Below are 22,287 nucleotides of genomic sequence, written 5' to 3'. Positions count from 1 at the left end.
TTAATGATACACACACACATACAAGCTCTTCAAATGTGGAGATTTCACAAGAAATCTATACATCCATGAATTCATTTCAAATTACTATATTCAATACATGTATGTGGTCTCCAGGGGCTTTTTAAAAATTGACCTTTAAATTGATTTCTTTTTAATATTTTAGAGATGAGGAACAAGTCTTCTCCAGACTCTTTGACTTCCAAAGTACTTTATACAGAGCTGTCTAGTAAAGTTTATTATTCTGGTGATAGTGATAATAATGGAGTAAGAACAAAGAATGCAGTGTTCAGTAAACAAAGAGTTCACTGTTTCCACAAGGAAACAAAGAGTGGGAAGTAGAGATAGTACTAGAGTTATGGAAACCAACACAATATATCACAGATCTGGATGTGGTGAATAAAGCATTTGTCTCTGTTAGAATACTGATTTAATCAGTTTGCTGAACAATCGTAAAGACAATTGTCTTTCCATCCCTAACTGATCCAAGGCATTCTCTCCTCCAGAATAAGCATCCGCTACCATTTTACTCACCTAGTTCAATGGAGACTGACTTGCTCCTGGGCTTCCAGAACCTCAACTCCTACTGCTTTGATTTACCATAACTTCCCTTTCCCTCTGCCCCATCCAGGGACCCTAAAACATATGTACACACACACACACACACACACACACACACACACTCAGGGGTTTGAGTTACCTTAACATTTTCTGGCAGTGCTTTGTTCTGGGTCAGCCCCAGAGCGAGCAACGCTATCACAGCGATGATGCAGGAGAAACCAAGGATGCTCAGTATGTTTTTAGAGCAAAATACCTTCAGTTCAGATTCTAAAATCAAAAGAAGAAGAGAAAACATCAATAAGAAATGAACAGACATTGATTTTCCTCCCCTTTCTGTACGGCCTTGTGCTGGCTTTCTGGAGACAGCAAAGACAGATAAAAGGTGATCTTTATCCAAGAGGCACTTGCAAAGTAATTGGGTAAAAGTTAAAAAACATAAGTATGTGTTTGTACTGTGATGAGGGCCAAAACTGAGTTAGTGGCTGTGGTAAGGAGAATGGGCAGAATTAGGTCAATGATGAGATACAAGATAAGAAGGAAAAATCCCAAACTGGCAGCTTGTTTACTAGGTCATATAGATCTATCTATATGGACTTCCCTGGTGGCTCAGACGGTAAACCGTGTGTCTACAATGCAGGAGACCCAGGTTCTATTCCTGGGTTGGGAAGATCCCCTGGAGAAGGAAATGGCAATCCACTCCAGGACTATTGCCTGGAAAATCCCATGGACAGAGGAGCCTAATAGGCTACAGTCCATGGGCTCGCAAAAAGTCGGACACGACTGAACGACTTCACTTCACTTCACTACTTCACATAGATCTATCAAGGTTAAAGAAACAAAGAAAGCAAAGGTGGCCTTCCTCACTTTTAAAATCTACCAAAATATGAGTACAATATTAAAAAGTATTCAGAATGTATCACCAAACAAACATCAAAGTCCCTTTGCTTCATGACATATCCTGGCTTGACCTTCAACTTCAACCACCCTTACCTGTTAAATAACTGTAGGTAATAACATAGGGGCTGTGGAGTTTTAAACATTTCATCATTTGTACTATTTTGTCTATCCTGTAGATACTTTCATCATCACAGGATGTAAAAAAGTTCCAGAAGGAGAATTCTATAAAAGGCAAATTTACTTTGATCAGGATAAACAGAGGCTGTGGCAGTGGTGAATAGGAAATGGGATGGTTAGCCCATTCCCTCCACTCTCATCCTTCCACTCTAGCTTCCCAAACTATTCCCAAACCTTTTCCTAAGCCTTTGGGGAAGAAGGACAGGGTCGCATAAAAGAAAAAAAAAAAAAAAGCATGTGGCAATGAGATGGGCTCTCCAAAATAGTTTGCACTTCTCTAAGAGAGAAGGCAAGGGATTGAAGCAACTGAAAGAGGAACTTGAGTCCCCTCCTCCTCTTTCTCTCTTGCTCAGCAGCGGCAGCTATGCCAACACAGGAGCTTCTCCTTGAGCTCGTGAGCACAAGCTTGGACTTAATCCAAAGGGTGGTAATTGCTTGGGTCTCCAGTCTGCATCTACCTCTAGAACTTTGAATCAGTCTGTTTCCATCAAGCCAAACAGTACAAAACTTAGGGGGGAAAGTTTTAGCAACACCATTGTCTATTTCTTCCAAACAAAGGAACAATGAATGAAATACATAGTAAATTAAATGTCCCCCTCCTCCCTTCCCAAAGGAATCTCAGTTTTGTTCAGATGCCTGCCCTCCCCTAAGCTGCCCATACACCTTCTGGGAAGGGGCTGACTGTTCTGCATAATCTCCTTCCCTCTCCAGTAACTGGTTCAACAGTGGGCATATACCCCCAAAACAGCCTGTGAGACCCTGGAGGAAGACTGCTGGGGCAAGTTTAGGAAAAGAAAGGAAGCATTCTCTCTTCTTTGTCAGACATGGTCCAGCCAATGATGGTAGAGCAGAGAGATGGAAAGAATTTGAGTTCTTGAAGCATTTTGAGCTGCTGAAACAACTTATCCTGATCTGATCCTCTCATGAGACTCAAGCTTTGATCCAATTAGAGTGATGATTTAAATACCTTGAAGCTAAAACATCCTGATACAACTGTGACAGGAATGTCCTTTTTGCTGCCAGGGCTGCGGAATCTGGAAAAGAGCCCCTTAGCTAATTTTACCTATCTTGGTTCCCAAAGTGGTGATATTGACAAACACAGCTTAAAAGCAGCATGTGTTTTAGATGAAAACTTACAAATCTAATCTAAAAATTGCACACTGCAACAATAATTCTACTATAACAGAATTGTGAATACTCCCTCAAACTGTTCAAAAGGTCTACCTATACTTTTGTTTCTGTAAATATGACAATTTTGATTATTTCATTTTCCTTTCATCAATTTGGGTGCTAATCCAATGAAAATGACCAAAAAGGTCCCTGCTCATTGGAATGGCATCTAGTTGGGAAGATGAGTGAGTGAAGTTGCTCAGTCGTGTCCAACTCTTTGCGACCCCATAGACTGTAGCCTACCAGGCTCCTCCGTCTGTGGGATTTTCCAGGCAAGAGTACTGGAGTGGGGTGCCATTGCCTTCTCCAGAGGATCTTCCCGACCCAGGGATCGAACCCGGGTCTCCCGCATTGTAGGCAGACGCTTTACCATCTGAGCCACCAGGGAAGCCCAGATAAGTCAGAAAAGAAGTCTGCAGATAAGGACTTGAGGTCATGAAAAGTGTGGAGGAGAAATTCAAACCAATAAATGTTATAGAGTGACTTGCAGCAGAGTTGGGGTGGGGAGATGAGACTAAGGGTCAGGAAAGGTTCTCTGAGAAGATGACATTTAAGCTTAGGCCTTAAAGGAGAGAAAACACCAGTTATGAGAAGGAGAAATAACATTTCAAGAAGAGGAAGCACAAGCTGAAAAAAGCCCTGAGATGGAAAATAGCTTGAAGTGACTCTGTTTCTTCCTTTTTAAAATGAGAATATTTACTATCATTATTATCACTGAACAGTTGAAAGTGTACTTTTCCAGGGAACCCTCCTACACTGTGGGTGGAAATATGACTTGGTGCAGTGACTATGGAGAACAGTATGGAGGTTCTGCAGAAAAATAAAAATAGAATTACACGGGGAGCAAGACCATCCCCAAGAAAAAGAAATGCAAGAAAGCAAAATGGCTGTCTGAGGAGGCCTTACAAATAGCTGTGGAAAGAAGAGAAGACAAAACAAAGGAGAAAAGGAAAGATACACCCATTTGAATGCAGAGTTCCAAAAAATAGGAAGGAGAGAAAAGAAAGCCTTCCTCAATGATCAGTGCAAAGAAATAGAGGAAAACAATAGAATGGGAAAGACTAGAGATCTCTTCAAGAAAATTAGAGATACCAAGGGAACATTTCACACAAAGATGGGCTCAATAAAGGACAGAAATGGTATGGACCAAAAAGAAGCAGAAGGTATTAAGAAGAAGTGGCAGGAATACATAGAAGTGTACAAAAAAGGTCTTCACAACCCAGATAATCATGATGGTGTGATCACTCACCTAGAGCCAGACATCCTGGAATGTGAAGTCAAGTGGGCCTTAGGAAGCATCACTACAAACAAAGCTAGTGGAGGTGATGGAATTCCAGTTGAGCTATTTCAAATCCTAAAAGATGATGCATGAAAGTGCTGAACTCAATATGTCAGCAAATTTGGAAAACTCAGCAGTGGCCACAGGACTGGAAAAGGTCAGTTTTCATTCCAATCCCAAAGAAAGGCAATGCCAAAGAATGTTCAAACTACCGCGCAACTGCACTCATCTCACATGCTAGTAAAGTAATGATCAAAATTCTCCAAGCCAGGCTTCAGCAATATGTGAACCGTGAACTTCCTGATGTTCAAGCTGGTTTTAGAAAAGGCAGAGGAACCAGAGATCAAATTGCCAACATCCGATGGATCATCAAAAAAGCAAGAGAGTTCCAGAAAAATATCTACTTCTGTTTTATTGGCTATGCCAAAGCCTTTGACTGTGTGGATCACAATAAACTGTGGAAAATTCTGAAAGAGATGGGAATACCAGACCACCTGATCTGCCTCCTGAGAAGTCTGTATGCAGCTCAGGAAGCAACAGTTAGAACTGGACATGGAACAACAGACTGGTTCCAAATAAGAAAAGAAACACATCAAGTCTGTATGTTGTCACCCTGCTTATTTAACTCATATGCAGAGTACATCATGAGAAACGCTGGGCTGGAGGAAGCACAAGCTGGAATCAAGACTGCTGGGAGAAATATCAATAACCTCAGATATGCAGATGACACCACCCTTATGGCAGAAAGTGAAGAAGAACTAAAGGGCCTCTTGATGAAAGTGAAAGAGGAGAGTGAAAAAGTTGGCTCAAAGCTCAACATTCAGAAAACTAAGCTCATGGCATCTGGCTCCATCACTTTATGGCAAATAGATGGGGAAACAGTGGAAACAGTGGCTGACTATTTTTCTGGGCTCCAAAATCACTGCACATGGTGACTGCAGCCATGAAATTAAAAGACACTTACTCCTTGGAAGGAAAGTTATGACCAACCTAGACAGCATATTAAAAAGCAGAGACATTACTTTGCCAACAAAGGTCTATCTAGTCAAAGCTATGTTTTTTCCAGTAGTCATATATGGATGTAAGAGTTGGACTATATAGAAAGCTGAGCACTGAAGAACTGATGCTTTTGAACTGTGGTGTTGGAGAAGACTCTTTTGAGAGTCCCTTGGACTGGAAGGAGATCCAATCAGTCCATCCTAAAGGAAATCAGTCCTGAATATTCTTTGGAAGGACTGAGGTTGAAGCTGAAACACCAATATTTTGGCCACTTGATGCGAAGAGCTGACTCATTTGAAAAGACCCTTATGCTGGGAAAGATTGAAGGCAAGAGGAGAAGGGGACAACAGAGGATGAGATGGCTGGATGGCATTACCGACTCGATGGGCATGAGTTTGAGTAATCTCTGGGAGTTGGTGATGAACAGGGAGGCCTGGCATGCTGCATTCCATGGGGTCACAAAGAGTCGAACACAACTGAGTGACTGAACTGAACTGAACTGAGGATCCCACAATCCTACTCCTGGGCATATATCCCGAGAAAATCACATTTCAAAAAGATACATGCACTCCAATATTCATTGCAGCACTATTTACAATAGCCAAGATGTGGAAGCAACCTAAATGTCCATCAATAGATGAATGGATAATGAAGATGTGGTATATATAATGGAATATTACTGAGCCATAAAAAAGAGCAAAACAATGCCATTTGCAGCAACATGAATAGAATTAGAGATTATCTTACTAAGTAAGGAAGAAAGAGAAAGACTAATACCATATGATATCACTTACATGTGGAATATAAAATATGGCATAAATGAACCTATCTACAAAACATAAACAGACTCACAGAGAACAGACTTGTGGTTTCAAGGAGGAGGGGTGAGAGGACAGCGACAGTTTGGGAATTTGGGGTTAGTAGAAGCAAACTGTCACATCTAGAATCGATAACAACAGGGTCCTATTGTATAGCGCAGGGAACCATATCTAGTCTCCTGGGATAAACCATACTGGAAAAGAATATTTAAAACAAAAAAGTATATATTGTATAACTAAGTCACCTTGCTGTACAGCAGAAATTAGCACAACACTGTAAATCAACTATACTTCAATAAAAATAATTTTTAAAAGAAAGTATACTTTCCCACATTTGCCCAGCTTTTGCAGTGATATCCATATGATTAGAATATACTCAAGTCTTTCATCACATTTGTCTTATCAAAGATATGATAACAAAAAGAACTTAAATCAGAGAGGAAATTTAGGAATTTTTCAAAAGCTGTATTATCAAAAAAATAATGACTTTTTCATGTGAACTAAGTTACTTAGAGAGGAATAATTAAAATACTATGCTTTCTATGAACTATGCAGATAGTTTTCAAAAATCATTATCACTTGGGAGGAAGCCAGATTCTTCTTAGGAAATGGTACCAGATGTGGGGGCTTCCCAGGTGGTTCAGCACAGTAAAGAATTCATGTGCAATGCAAGAGATGCAGGAGACACAGATTTGATCCCTGGATCGGAAAGATCCCCTGGAGAAGGAAATGGCAACTCACGCAAGTATTCTTGCCCGGAGAATCCCATGGACAGAGGAGCCTGACAGGGTACAGTCCATGGAGTCGCAAAGAGTCAGACACAACTAAACAGACTGAGCAAAACAACAGACATGGGGGTCCAGAGGTGAACTTTTCTAAGACATATTCATAAAAGGGAACCACTTTAGTAACTTGCCCTTCTTCCTAGGCCCCAGAGCTCTTTCAGATGTCATGTCTGCTATAGTCAAGTTCTATTACGGAAAATTCACAATGACTGTATCTCCATGAAAAGCTCTTCATTTCCCTTGTGGATAACAGAAATGTGGTTTGTATCATACAATGTGAAATTATATTTTAAAAAACAATTTCAAGAAACATTTTTACCAAAAATATCTTAATGATGAAGTGTTATATTGCTTTGAATTTTCCCACTATCCTAAGGAACTCAAGACTGCCCCTGCCCTCTTATTCCCTTCCTATCACAGGACGAATGAGAAACTTTCTCTGTTTGAGCTAAGAGCCAGGTAGAAATGTCAATTCTTCACTTGACAGAGACAAAACTGAAGGAAACCCAAGCTTTGACAAAACAGGCTGATTTCAAGCCAATTAGCTACATCAGAGGCAAAAAAGCTGATTCTTTTTAACTCTGACAGAAACAGTTATCATGACATCCAGAGCTGGCATCCTATTAAAGATTAAAATTATGTAATTTGTCCTTAGTCAAAATTCTGCAATACAGAGAAATCCCAGCTTCTCTACTTTATGATACCAAAGATGTTTTATCTTAAAATTTCACTCTATTAATAAGAAAGATTGGGGTGTTGGCAGATGTGGTGGATTTTAGGCAAAAACAAAAACCCAGAAGTTTTGCTCTGCAGATTCACTGTGACGCATTAGATTCAAATTGTTTCCAATTTCTGATGGGTTACATCCAGACCAAGCTTGGCTTGTCATACAGAGAACAAAACAGCCAATACAGACAAGCACTGGAGAGTAAACATCAGTGGAGTGCTGTGGTCCCTTCCTGTGTTCACACAGCACAGTGATGGGACAGTCACTGAAGCTCAGGGGACTGGTCCTAATCTGACTTTGCCATTTCTCCAGCTCCTAGAGTCTCTGCCCCCTCTCTGCCATCCTCCTTCCTCTCCATCGGGGGGTTCTTGGTGACACATACTTAGATTGTTCTCACATTCAGGGGCTTTAAGATCCTTTCTCAGCTGCTTCATTCCAGGTCCCTTAGACTCAACCTCTTCTATGGCAACATCCATCCCTCTGTTCCAATCACCACCTCTTCTCTATAATAGCCCTTTCTGGCATCTCCCTAATTCTTTTTCCTATCAGAATCTATCCTTCATGCATCTGCAGAATTCCTCCATAACTGATATTCCCAGGGCTCTTCCTGATTAAGAATGAAGGTAGTTTCCTTCTGATTGCCAGATGAAAGCCTCACTGTCTACCCAGCCCTCTAGAAATTTAAGCGCTTCGCATCTCACCATTCCAATAAGCAGATGTGTGTGTCCAAGATCATACTGCCTGACATTACGACCACTAGACTGTATGCTCCCTAAGTGCCATGACTTTTTTCTGGTTTGTTCATCGCTATAGTCCTAGTTGAATGAATAAATGAATTTTGGATGCTGATATTTTTCAACATGAGATTTCCTTCAGCTGGAATTCTATTCCCCTCTTTCTCCACCAAATCTTTTTCCTTGTCACGTTCAAACTCAAGCTCAATAGGAGGCTATGCTTCCCTCCATATGCTTCAAAGCTCAATGGTTCCTGTACTCCTCTCTTCATGTGCTTACCTCTAGATATTTAACGGATTGGCCTATTTTGGTTTGGGAGTTCTGTAGTTGTTATTTCATTCATTGTTCTATTAGTCAGTCAACAATTATTTATTCAATGCATTACACTCTTCACTAGACCTGCCTGGGGCTAGAGTTACAGCAGTGAACAAAACAAATGTTTCCATTTCATGGTGCTTATATTCTACTTTGAAAAAATAAAACAAGTAAAGTTTATACTATGTTAATAATTATAAGCGCTGAGAAATGAGAAAAGGCAGGTAAAGAGTCAGAACAGAGTGATTAGGAAAGACCTAAGACAGTGATATTAAAAACGATACTGGATGCTTGGGGCTGGTGCACTGGGACGACACAGAGGGATGGTATGGGGAGGGAGGAGGGAGGAGGGTTCAGGATGGGGAACACGTGTATACCTGTGGCGGATTCATTTCGATATTTGGCAAAACTAATACAATATTGTAAAGTTTAAAAATAAAATAAAATTTAAAAAACAAAGTGATAGGGACAAAGAGACAGCAAGCACACCACTTGGCCAAGAGCATTTAAGGTAACTGGAACTGCATGTACAAAGGCCCAGGGGTGGAACAGTACCTGGGCATGAGGCCAGTGCGGCTGGAAGAGTAATGAAGGGGAAAAGAGTAAGAGAGGGTCAGGGGTGGGGTCACTGGGTGCCTTGCTCACAGGGCTTTGCAGGTTCTGGGGAGGGTTTGGTCTTGCTCTAAGTGATCTGACTTCTTTCTAATCATTGGTATAATTTATATTCAGCACCATGGTAAACAAGGGACCACCAGGGACCTTTGAAGACCCCGAGGAAGGAGGGTGTGGTATTTTAGGTGGCAGATCTCTTCCTCTTGTAGTGAGGTGCTGAGGCACGCCAGTGAAGTCAGCTCTTAGGACAACCACTCAGTCAAGTTTGGATAGAGCCTGGCTCTGCTAGAGTAGAGCCTGTGCCAAGACCAGGGCTGGGAAGACACTTCCAGGAGGAGTAAGAACCATATCATGATAGATCTTCTCTATACCTTCTGTTCTCGTTGGTAGCTCAGAGCTGCTAAATCTTCGCTGAGAGTACATCCTTATGAGGGGCCTCCAAACCAAAAGTCACCTGGATCCATCACCCCAAAGCCAAACTCCATAGACTTCTGAGGGGTGGCTCAACCTGGAGCACAGTCCAGACAACCTCACCTTTGCTGTCTCTAATCCTCCAATTCCTTGCATGCAAGATGATTCATAATAGTACAGACTTCATAGGGTTGCTAGGTAAGAATCAATGAGCTAACAATACATAACAACCTACAAAAGAGCCCTCACGGTATTCCAGATTATGTTCTCAGCACTCTACACACAGCAACTCATTTAACCTTCACAACACTCCTTCCAGGTACTATTATCATCATCTGTATCAGCTTCCTATGGCTGCCACAACAAATTACCACCAACGTGGGTGACTGACAACAATAGAATTTTATTCTCTCACAATTCCAGAGGCTAAAAGTCCAGAATTAAGGTGTCAATGGGGCCAAAGGCGCTGGAGAGATTCTTTTCTTGCCTTGTCTAGCTTCTGGTGGCTCCTGGCATTCCCTGGCTATGGCTACATCATCCACTGTGTGCCTCTGTCTGCACATGACCTTTTCCCCAGTCTCTGTGTGCAGTAGATTTCCCTCTCCTTTCTCTTTCTTATCTACCAGTGATTAGATTTAGGCCCCATACTAAAACCAGAATGACCTCAAGATCCTTAACTACATCTACAAAGACTTCATTTCCAAATAAGATTGCAGTCTCAGTAACTATAATTATCCTCGTTGCTCTCTCTTTACAGGTGACGAAACTGAGTCATAGGTTAAGTAGATTGCCCAAAATTACACTGATATAAATGTAGGGACTAGGAATTAAAGTTAGGCATTCTGGGTCCAGAAATCAAGCTTTTAGCCACCACTCTACTCAGATGGTAAAGCGTCTGCCTACAATGCAGGAGACCTGGGTTCGACCCCTGGGTCGGGAAGATCCCCTGGCACAGGAAATGGCAACCCACTCCAGTACCCTTGCCTGGAAAATCCCATGGACTGAGGAGCCTGGTAGGCTACAGTCCATGGGGTCGCAAAGAGTCGGACACAAGTGAGTGACTTCACTTTCACTTTCACTACTCTATACCATGGGGCTTCTTCAGTGGCTCTGTAGAATTAGCCTGCAATGCAGGAGATGCGGGTTCGATCCCTGGGTCAGGGAGATTGCCTGGAGGAGGGCATGGCAACCCACTCCAGTATTCTTGCCTGGGAAATCCCATGGACAGAGGAGTCTGGCAGGCTGTAGTCCATAAGGTCGCAAAGAGCTGGACACGACTGAAGCGACTGAGCACACACGCACTACCCTAAACTATAGGACTGTGCCTGCTGTGCAGTACAAATGCAGAATGTGGGAGCCAATCTCATTATCCAGAAGGGAACGGACCGTGACTGACTTTGAGGATTTGGCTGAAGGGGTTGTCTGGACATCAGACAATGTCACACGTTTTCAAATATAGAGTCTTTTGGTCCCTGGTGGTCAGAAGCTAGCAGCTAAGAGACAGAGGCTGGGATTATGGTTCCCAGGGAGGTGAAGGGACTTGCTCAAAGTCACACAGCTGGTAAGCGGCAGAACAGTGACTGGATCCAAGTCTCCCAACTCCACTCCACTGCCTCAACTATTGTCCTGCATGAGACGCATAGAAGTTACTCAGCTTCATTCTTTCTTGGCTGAAACAACGCAAAAGAACCCAAATTTCTGTTCAAATAGATCTTAAATTTCACCCCCACCCCATATTTTCCCAATTGATAAATTCAGAGTCAGTTTGAAGATAAAGCAGTTTAATTTGGTGAGGTTTTTTTCCTGCCTATTTTTAAGTCAAGGAAGTCAGTATAATGTCAATAGACAAATGCTAAAAATGCACTTCAAGGCCTCAATGATGGTCAATTAGTTAAAGGGTAAATGTAAAGGAGAGGAGGGGAAATCAGATAGACACAGAGAATACGAGTGGAAGGGAGACAGGGGTGGGAACAGAAAGAGAGGTAGAGAGAGACAGGTTAATAAATACCCAAGTCCTGTTCCACAGATCTCTTGAACCACAGACTTCAGAGAAAATTATATGTGCCTAGTCGCTCAGTTGTGCCTGACTCTTTGCAACCCCACAGACTATAGCCCGCTAGGCTCCTCTGTTCATGGGGATTCTCTAGACAAGAATACTCGAGTAGGTTGCCAAGCCCTCCTCCAGGGCATCTTCCCAATCCAGGGAATCAATCCAGGTCTCCCACATGGCAGGTGGATTCTTTACCATCTGAGCCACCAGGGAAACCCTCAGAGAAAGTTACTTGACTTGTTTATAATCCTTTGTTTCTGCTCTTTGAAATGTTACTTAGCCGGTTAGTCTCAGTTCACAGTGCTTTAGTTAGAAATAAGAATGCATTTATCCTAACAAAGTAGCCTGGTTAATCCTGAGTGGTCCCCGAATAGGCTCAGTTTTGGATGGGAAGAGCCCATTGAGTGACCTTGGGCAGTGGAACCGGGGTGGGGAACAGAATAAGCTCTTCCTGCTAGTCAGACTCTGCCAGCCTCAAGCTCATCACCCAACCGTTCTTGCTGTGGGCTGTGCTCTTCTCAGACTGGTACCAGCAAATAACTGATTGACTTTGCACTGGTGTGCCTGACTCTAAACATGTTAATAACTGCAAAAATCAAAGAATAGCAGAGGATCTGCGTATGAGAAATAAGGAAGCAAAGGAATCCCCTTCCCTTTCTCCTTCTCACTTCCTCCCACCATACCACCTACCTCCTTACCCACCCCCTTCTGGCCTTTCCTGAATTCTTTTGCACATAGATTGCATGGAGAACAATAGATCTTTGTGGACATCGTGGATTCCCATATTCAAGTATAGAGTTGTTTCCGGCAGAGTGATATCATTGAGATCACAGACAGGAATTCCCTGTGACCCAGCCAACAAGGATAATAACCTCATGTATTGATGATCTCTGCAATAAACACACTGCTTCCACTAAACAAATCCTCTCCCATATCTGAAATTGAAGAATTGTGCCCTGGGGATTCTGTCCTTTCTCAAAGCAGCTGCATTTGTCAACAAGCCTTGGTTATGTGTTGCTGGTGAGAAAGACAGAAAATCTGTGCTGGCCATATATCACCAGTGTGGGAGTCAAAGTGGGGATGGGGTGAACCGACTCACCCAGGTAGCTCAGCCTCACAGCCCGCCCCTCCATCCCCCCAACCTCTGTCTTCTACATCTCATTTGTAAATTATCTTATTTCTACCTGCTCATTTTTTCACTTATGAACTACAAAAGTCAGAAGCAACATAAAAATATTTCTGCAACAAAATATGCCATAAACAAAATAAAAATGACAAACTGGGGAAAATGTTTGTAACAACTATGAAATAGTTGGTTTCCTTAATATATGAAGCCATTAAAAATAGATAAGACAATGATCAAGACAACCCCTCAGAATTACCACAAGTCAATACCAGAAAAATAAACAATCCAATCAAAAAGTGGAGAAAAGACCTAAACAGACATTTTTCCAAGGAAGACATACAGATGACTAACACACGAAAAGGTGCTCAACATCGCTCATTATTAGAGAAATGCAAATCAAAACTACAATGAGATATCACCTCACACCAGTCAGAATGCCCATTATCCAAAAGTCTACAAACAATAAATGCTGAAGAGGGTGTGGAGAAAAGGGAGCCCTCTTGCATTGTTGGTGGGAATGTAAATTGATTCAGTCATTATGGAAGACGGTATGGAGATTTCTTAAAAAACTAGGAATAAAACCACCATATGACCCAGCAATCCCATTCCTAGGCATATACCCTGAGGAAACCAAAATTGAAATAGACACACGTACTCCAATGTTCATTGCGGCACTATTTACAACAGCTAAAACGTGGAAGCAACCTAGATGTCCATCAACAGATGAATGGATAAAGAAGCTGTGGAATTTATAAACAGTGGAATATTACTCAGCCATAAAAGAACACATTTGAGTCAGTTTTAATGAGGTGGATGAACCTAGAGCCTATTATACAGATTGAAGTAAGTCAGAAAGAGAAAGATAAGTATCATGCTGCTGCTACTGCTAAGTCGCTTCAGTCGTGTCCGATTCTGTGCGACCCCATGGACTGCAGCCTACCAGGCTTCTCTGTCCATGGGATTCTCCAGGCAAGAACACTGGAGTGGGTTGCCATTTCCTTCTCCAGGAAATATAAATATCATATACTAACGCATATAAGCTGAGCGCTGACAAATTGATGCTTTTGAACTGTGGTGTTGGAGAAGACTCTTGAGAGTCCCTTGGACTGCAAGGAGATCCAACCAGTCCATCCTAAAAGAAATCAGTTCTGAGTGTTCATTGGAAGGACTGATGTTGAAGCTGAAACTCCAATACTTTGGCCACATGATGCGAAGAGCTGATGCATTTGAAAAAACTCTGATCCTGGGAAAGACTGAAGGTGGGAGGAGAAGGGGACGACAGAGGATGAGATGGTTGGATGGCATCACCAACTCAACGGACATGAGTTTGGGTAAACTCTGGGAGTTGGTGATGGACAGGGAAGCCTGGCATGCTGCAGTCCATGGGGTCGCAAAGAGTCAGACACGACTGAGTGACTGAACTGAACTGAACGCATATATATGAAATCTAGAAAGATGGTACCAAAGAATTTAACAGACACAGAGAACAGACATATGGACATGGAGAGAGGGGAGGAGAGGGTGAGCTGTATGGAAGCAGTAACATGGAAACTTCCATTACCATATGTAAAATAGATAGCTAATGGGAATTTGCTGTATGGCTCAGGAAACTCAAACAGAGGCTCTGTATCAACCTAGAGGGGTGGATGGGGAGGGAGATGGGAGGGAGGTTCAAGCGGAAGGGGACATATGTATACCTATGGCTGATTTATGTTGAGGTTTGACAGAATACAACAAAATTCTGTAAAGCAATTATCCTTCAATTAAAAAATAAATAAATTAAAAAAATAAAAAAGGACAAAGAACATAAATCATTTAAAGAAAAATAAATAAATACTGTCAACATATTAGAAGCATTCTAATTACTTTATCTTAAAGAAATGTACTAAATGAAAAATGAGATACTATTTATTACTTATCAGATAACAATATTTTTTAAAAGTTTGATATTAACAAAGTTTTTAATATATAATATTACATACTTATTAGAATGGCAAAAAAAAAATACAATATTGGCAAGGATGCAGAGCCATTGGAAGGCTCATACACTGCTGCTGGGGATGCAAAATGGAACAGCCACTTGGGAAAAAATTTGGGAGTTTCTTATGAAGTTAAAACACACGTGTGTCTGCATGTGTGCGTGTGCGTGGGTGTGTATGCTGAGTCACTTTAGTTGTGTCTGACTCTGCGTGACCCCATGGAATGTAGCCCACCAAGCGCCTCTGTCCGGGGGATTCTCCAGGCAAGAATACAGGAATGGGTTGCCATGCCGTCCTCGAGGGGATCTTCCTGACCCAGGGATCGAACCCACGTCTCTTACGTCTCCTGCATTAGCAGGTAGGTTCTTTACCACTAGTGCCACCTGAGAAGCCCCTTGTTAAAACATATACTTATCATATAACCAGGCAGTCCAACTCTTAGGTACTTACCCAAAAAGAGTGAAGATGTGTCTATGCAAAAACCTGTACCTGATTATTTATAACAGTTTTATTCATCACCCCAAACTTGAAACAACCCAAATGTGCATCAGCTAGTGAAAGCACACAAACTGTAATACAACAGAATACTATTCAGCAACAAACAGGGTATAAACTGTTCCTGAGTGCAGCCACATGGACGGGTCACAAAAGCATTATGCTAAGTGAGAGAAGCCAGACTCGAAAGACTACGTATGATTTCACTTATACGATATTCTGGAAAAGGCAAAACGAAGGATAGCAATCAGATTAGCAGGCAGAGGTTCAGGGACAGAGTACTGTCTGAAAAGTCCACGAGGGAACTTTCAGCAATGATGGACGAACTCTGCATCTAGATCATGGTGGTAATTACAAAACTACATACGTTTGTTAGATTCTCTTTCCTCTCCCCCTTCCCTCTCTTTCTTCCTTGTTTATTCTCTAGTAATTAAAAATTCTTAGTAAAAATTCCTGAAAACCTAAAGGTTCTGAGTTGAAGAGAAGGAATTTACAGAGGGTTTCCAGTTGGGATTAAAGTGACAAAGATGCTAGGAGCCTAGAAAGTGGGCATCGGGTAAATGGGACGAGATGTGTCAAAGATTTGATGTCACCTTTGCTGATTCTCTGCCCTCTCTACCATCCTGCCAGCCACTCACTAACGTAACTAGTCCAAGCAGCCATCTCTGGGTCCCCACTCACTCAGTCTTCCCAGATCAATGTCATCTCTTTTGTCTTCTTTACAGAAAAATTGTCAGATCTCACTTCACCAGGCTTTGGGTGGATTAAAAACTTTATTCTGAGGGCAATTTGGCATCTCTTTTCAGGCATCTCTTCCCGGGTAGCCCAATGGTAAAGAATCTGCCTGCCAGTGCAGGAGACATAGGTGATACGGGTTCAGTCCCTGACATCGGGAAGATCCCCTGGAGTAGGAAATGGCAAACCACTCCAGTATTCTTGCCTAGAAAATTTCATGGACAGAGGAGCCTGGCAGTCTACAATCCATGGGGGTCACAAAGAGTCAGCCACAACTGAGTAGGCACATGCTCAGGCATCTCTGCTGTTACATATTAATACAAAAGGGAACAGCTCTCTGGATAAGGCATGATCAAGCTTCTAAACATCCATGGTAACTCTGTCACAGATCATCTGGTATCTAAACTACTCTCTTCAATCATCAACACAGAGTACCTGCACTTCAGATGGTTATGTGAGAACTCAATCCTAAATTGATTAATATGTAGTTCCTGTCAAGGAAGTGACAGATAACAACTTATTTGGGAGGGGTAATCTGAGAGTACCCTAGATTATTCAAAGCATATTTCCTGTACTCATTTAGTGAGGTGGAAGGCAGGAGTTAGAGAAAGGTTCCTGGGCCTTGGAGAAAGGCGTGTCCTCCTTAGAGCAAAACTAATAAGATAAACCCATAACAGATGAAAACAGCTCCTACCAAAACCACCCACACTTAAAAAAACGTGTGTTCAGTCCTGTGACTTGAGTATTTCCTCAAATCCAGAATGCAACTAAGAAAGTGGCATCCTACTCACTTTTGTATCCTGGATGAAGAAAGATGTGAGAATATGGTGAGGCAGGGCCATCTGCATGCAGTGAAAAGGCAACTGAAAGAACCGGTCAGTGCAGGGTCCCTCCAGCGCAGTCTGGGAGGAGATGATGTCTTGGGTCATGGTCACTTCCCTGAAAGTTCTTTCTCCATAGTGATGAAGGATAATTCCTCTAAGTTAATCAAACTAACCCCCCACTATGATTTCATGTTCACCAAGTTTTCTTGCCATGATTTTTCTACAAGGTAAAAAAATATGAGCTGATCATTGTTAAACAATAGCGGTATTATGCCATAAACTAGTCAGTCCTAAAGGAAATCAACCCTGAATGTTCACTGGAAGGACAGATGCTGAAGCAGAAACTCTAATACTTTGGCCACCTGATGTGAAGAGCTGACTCACTGAAAAAGACTCTGATGCTGGAGGAGGTTGAAGGCAAAAGAAGGGGGCGGCAGAGAGTGAGACAGATAGCATCGCTGACTCAATGGACATGAATTTGAGCAAATTCTGGGAGTTAGTGGATGACAGAGGAGCCCAGTGTGCTGCAGTCCATGGGGTGGAACAGAGTTGGACACAACTTAGCCACTGAACTACAACAATGAGACACAGGCTTCCTGTAGAATATAGATGCAATGCGGAGACCACAGACCATGGGTACAGCACAGTCTATGCAGTTCTTGCTCACACCCAAGAGGTCTGTTTTCTTATTTGCTCAGATTCACAGAGGTAGGAGGGGTGCAGCCAAACAAGGTAGCAACTCTAGGGGCTCAAAACAGACAAGACAGATCCCATGTGCTTTCTCTTTTCTGGAATCATAATAATGTGCTGAATGGAGGGGAAAGTGTCTCTCACTCAGCAAAAGCTCAGGACACCCCATAAGGATACCATACTAGGAACCATACATTATGGTCTTTGGAAATGATGGCTAAGATAGTTGAATTCTTTATAAAGATTCTTACAAACCCAAAGACTCTGGGGAATGCAAGAGTTGAAGAGGAAAATTTTACTCCACCTTCTGCTAAAGTCTTTGTTTCCTAGAATTGACCTCTGAGAATGCCACATTAGTAGACCCATCTTTAGGCGGGAGATAGCTAAATTAGATAACAAAGACACCACTGGGCTGGCTTACCACTGTCTCTCAGGACTGGGTGGAGAAAGGCCACTTCCTTTCTTAGACTTTTACACAGCACTGATACGTTTATTCCACTTCTCTTGCCTTTAGTATCCCCAGTGAACTGATCCATGCCACACCAGTTCTAAAGATTTGACTTCTGACTTGTTTTTGTTTGTTGTGCTTTTTTTTGTTTTTTGTTTTTTGTTTTTTTTTTTTTTTTGCCTCCTTGTACTCTGTGCATGCCAAACTCCACAACCCACTTATTCTTTGATTCACAACACCTGGCTTCTGTCCCACCATTCTCTTAAAGCCACTCACCCAAGTATCCAATGGATGTTTTTCCATTTCTTATAGAATTTGATAGTGTTAATTACACAAACTCTCCCTTTTCTTGGCTCCCATGACACCAGACTCTTCTTGTAGTCCTCCTATCTCTCTGACCCTTACTTTCCCGGCATCTTTTTCTCATCATACTCTTTCAACAGAGATGTGCCACAGTGTTCCATCTTGGAAACTTGGCTCATGTTGCTTCATACACATACAACCAGCTGAATGGTGATGGTTCCCCAAGCTTTATTGTGATGACCTCCTGATCTATCTCTCCAGTCCAGGACTTTGTCTTGAGCTTCAAATCTGTAATTCTAGTCACTTACTGAACATACCTGCTTTAATCTTTGACAGCCAAAATCACCATGCCTAAAACTAAATTTCCCTCTTCTGCATGATCTGCTCCATGAACGTCACCATCATGCCCCCAGTCTCCCTAGACTCTCCCTTCTCCCTTCAATCAAACTTCAAGTTTTTATTGATTCTACCCACTAAATATCTCCCAAATCCCTTATCTATTTCTTCCCCGACTTCTACAATAGCTTCTGTAGAGGCCTTTCCACATCTAGGCTCTTCCTCTCCCAGCCATCCTCTACTTTGAAGCTAGCATTATCATCCTAAAATGCAAACCTAATTATATGACGGCCACCAGTGTGATCTTCTTCAATGATTCCCATATGTCTCAAAATAAAAGTTAAACTCTTTAACCACAATTTAAAGGTCAAGTCCCCACACAATTATGTGTAGTTCAAGGTGTTAGTTTTTAAATTGGCCCTTCTTTTTTGTATTTTCATGTCTTGTATCTTCATAGCTTTTCCCTCCTGCCACATGTCTTGCTTCTTTATTCTGCCTGAAGCACTCTTCTTTCCTCTCTTCTTTGTCTTTTCCTAACTTATGAAGAAATTGGAGTTGAGGATAATTAGTTAACATGTCACCACTTCCAGGAAGTCTTCCTGAAAGTCTCTTAACCCTTCTCTAATGACAGATTAAATACCCTCCTTTGCATATGTCTGTGTCTGTCTCCTCTATGAGACTAACTCACTTTGAGAACACTACACATTTTTAGATCTCCAGAAATCAGCAAAGGATCTGGTCTGTGTCAGTATTCCATATGTCAGTTGAATAAATGAATGGATAAGATTGATTTGAATTTCTAGTACACAGTGTTTTTCCTCAAGAAAAGGGTAGATTTATTTGATCTCTCCAAATATGTTTTAACTTCTCAACTCTATGGTTCTGACTATTTTTAGTGAGCTGCCAGGCAACTCAACTTCAGTTTGTATGTATTGTAGGAAGCAAGAGGACAGATGTTTGGGCAGTAAGTCCCAAATCTGGATCCCAGAGCTTAGTCATAAACTCCATGGAATATTCTCTCGCTGAATTACCAAGAATAATAGATTCAAATGATTTGTTTGTAGTAGAAAGAACTACACATTTAGTCTGTCCTTTCTAAGCTAGCATAGTTAACTACATTGTCTCTGAGACTGAGTCATTCTGAGTAAAGAGAAGCATTTTACGATTACCTAATGGTTACGATTAGGTAACAATCCATCTATTTCCTTGTTTTTGATTATATAATCATCCTACAGGATGGACTCTCAGTTCTGCCTCTTAACTAGCTCTGTGACTTGGGCAACTTACTTGATCTTTCTAAGTCTTCATTTTCTAGACTAAAAATTTTAAAACATCTATCACTTAATTTGGGAAGCTGATGTGAAGATGTAGTGAGCTCTGTATGAAAAAAATGATTTGAGTGATTCCAACCAGCCCCATGGGCTCAGTTACTATTATCCATATGTGGGAAATAGTCCAGACATATGGATTCTTGATATTTCAACTGTCTCCTTGACACACAGGCACCTCAAATCTATTCTGCCCAAACGGAATTCATGCTTTCCCCTTCCCTGTTCCTCACCCAGCTTTCCATAGCCCTCAGTGAGCATCTCTAACCACTCATCCAGTTGTGAACCAAGAGTAATGGCATCATCCTCCACTCCCTCCTCCTCCTTGTCCACATCCAAAGAGCTGCCCATTCAGCAAATGTAACTGAGAGTTGTGTCGAGTCCTGGGATTCTACCGCCCAAAGATTCTGATGCCCTCTCCTCCCCCACCACTCTTCCACCTTCTTACTTCAACCACCACCTCCTCCCATGGCAGGCTGGTCACTCTGCATACACTCCTGCCTTTCAACAACTTGTTTTCCACACTGCAACCGGGGTGAACTTTTCACAGAGTCTATAGGATCACAAAACCCACTAGTTACTTAAGACCCTTCATAGCTTCACTTTACTTTAAGACCACAATCCTTCATGTATCTCATAGGTTCTGCCCCTCCTCAGGTTCCAGCCTCTCTTATCACCTCTCTTCCCTCACTCTGCCTCCTTTCAGCTCTCACTTCACCTTTCTTCCCCTGCCACAGGCTCCTAGCACAATTTTTTAACTCTGCTTGGAACATTCTCTTCCCACTCTCTCTAGAGTACAGGTGAAAGTCACCTCCTCAAGGATGCCTCAGAAACCCCATCCATGAACTCCACACTAACTGGCACTCCTCACAGCACTCTAAATGTTTTCTTCATATCGCTTAAGGCTGTTGTAATTAATTAGCTGGGCTTCCCAGGTGGCTCAGTGGTAAAGAATCCACCTGCCAATACAAGAGATGTGGGTTCAATCCCTGGGTCCGGAAGATCCCCTGGAGGAAGGCATGGCAACCCACTCCAGTTTTCTTGCCTGGGAAATCTCATGGACAGAGGAGCCAGGCAGGCTACAGTCCATAGGGTCACAAAAGAGTCAAAAACAACTTAGCGACTAAACAAAAATCAATCAATCCATTAGCTACATGCTGAAATCTTTTACCTTGTCTGCTGCTGCTAAGTCGATTCAGTTGTGTCCGACTCTGTGAGACCCCATAGGTCTCACTTATCTTGGCAACTTACTTGATCTTTCTAAGTCTTCATTTTCTAGGCTCCCCCGTCCCTGGGATTCTCAAGGCAAGAACACTGGAGTGGGTTGCCATTTCCTTCTCCAATGCATGGAAGTGAAAAGTGAAAAGTGAAAGTGAAGTCGCTCAGTTGTGTCCGACCCTCAGGGACCCCATGGACTGCAGCCTTCCAGGCTCCTCCTTCCATGGGATTTTCCAGGCAAGAGTACTGGAGTGGGGTACCATTGCCTTCTCAGTAATTCTCAATTCTAGCTGCACATTAAAGTCACTGAATAATTTTGTGAAAATACTAACCCCCGAATCCCATCCCAGACTAATTAAATCAGAATCATCAAGGTGGAGCCTGGGCATTGCTATTTTTTAATGGCTCCCTGGTGCATCTAATATGCAGCCAAGGTTGGGAACCATTGCTTCAGAGGGCAAGGACCAGGTCTGCTTATCCACAACTTTATCCCTAGAGCCAAGCACACAGCCGTGTCTGCACACAGTAGGCACTCAATAAATGATAAATGTAGCTATGATTATTATTATTGTTGTTATGGTCAATATGGTTATGATTAAGATTATAACTTTTTCACATTTTTGGCATCTGTGATCCTTTACCACAAAATCCCAATTACGTATTAATAGCAGCCAAATCATGCTTTTAAAATTCAGCAAATTTCTATTTTCCTGTCAACACAGAGCTTCAATTAAGAACTGACTAGACTTACTTGACAAAATATTTTCACAACAAGCTATGTCTCCAAGGTGAAACAAAATACAGCATATTAAAAAAATTCATAGCTTAAAATTCTTTTCGATGTATTGTATATACATTAGCAATTATAGTCACTTGAATAGGAACTTTCTAGTTTTGTAATGACAAGAGTTAACTGGATTGCCCACTGCTTTGTCATTCTGATTCTTTTTGTTTTAGTCTTCTCTGTTAGTAGCTTTTCTCTCCTGCCACATGACCTTTTTTTATTAAGCAAATGTCAAACCCACTCACCACCCTGACTCAATGGCAGTTGAAGTTTCTTCAGCTTGCAGTTTTCCTGTTAAGTACTGTGTCAGAGGGCAAACTCTGTATAACTAACTCCTTTAGAGAACCTTCTAAGGATATAGTTTCTATAGCCCCGGCCTCAGTCATCAACCTGTCAGAATCACCAGAAAGGTTTGTTAAAGGAAAAACCACTGGACCCCACCCTCAGAGTTTCTGATTCAGTATGTCTGCAGTGAGACCAGAGAATGCG

At 42.0% G+C, this 22,287-nt stretch overlaps 1 protein-coding gene across 8 annotated transcripts in view; it reads right to left on the bottom strand.

The window, feature by feature from the left end:
- The window catches only part of ENTPD1 (ectonucleoside triphosphate diphosphohydrolase 1), a 100,518-nt gene that overhangs the window by 42,151 nt on the left and 36,080 nt on the right, over nt 1-22,287 (bottom strand). For 6 of the 8 annotated variants that reach the window (XM_044935267.2, XM_025274360.3, XM_044935265.2 and 3 more), the window contains exon 2: nt 698-825. The exons of 1 other annotated variant lie outside the window; for it this stretch is intronic. In XM_044935267.2, coding sequence (XP_044791202.2) covers nt 698-825 — 128 coding nt within the window. Of the gene's footprint in view, nt 1-697; nt 826-9,442; nt 10,278-22,287 lie in introns of those variants that run through there. One more of the 8 variants, XM_025274356.3, reaches the window with a different exon arrangement.

This window comes from Bubalus bubalis, chromosome 23 (genome assembly GCF_019923935.1).
Source record: "Bubalus bubalis isolate 160015118507 breed Murrah chromosome 23, NDDB_SH_1, whole genome shotgun sequence".
In the NCBI taxonomy this organism is placed as follows: Eukaryota; Metazoa; Chordata; class Mammalia; order Artiodactyla; family Bovidae; genus Bubalus; species Bubalus bubalis.
The sequence above is the reverse complement of the archived record's forward strand: the minus strand, read 5'-3'. Positions and strand labels throughout refer to the sequence as shown.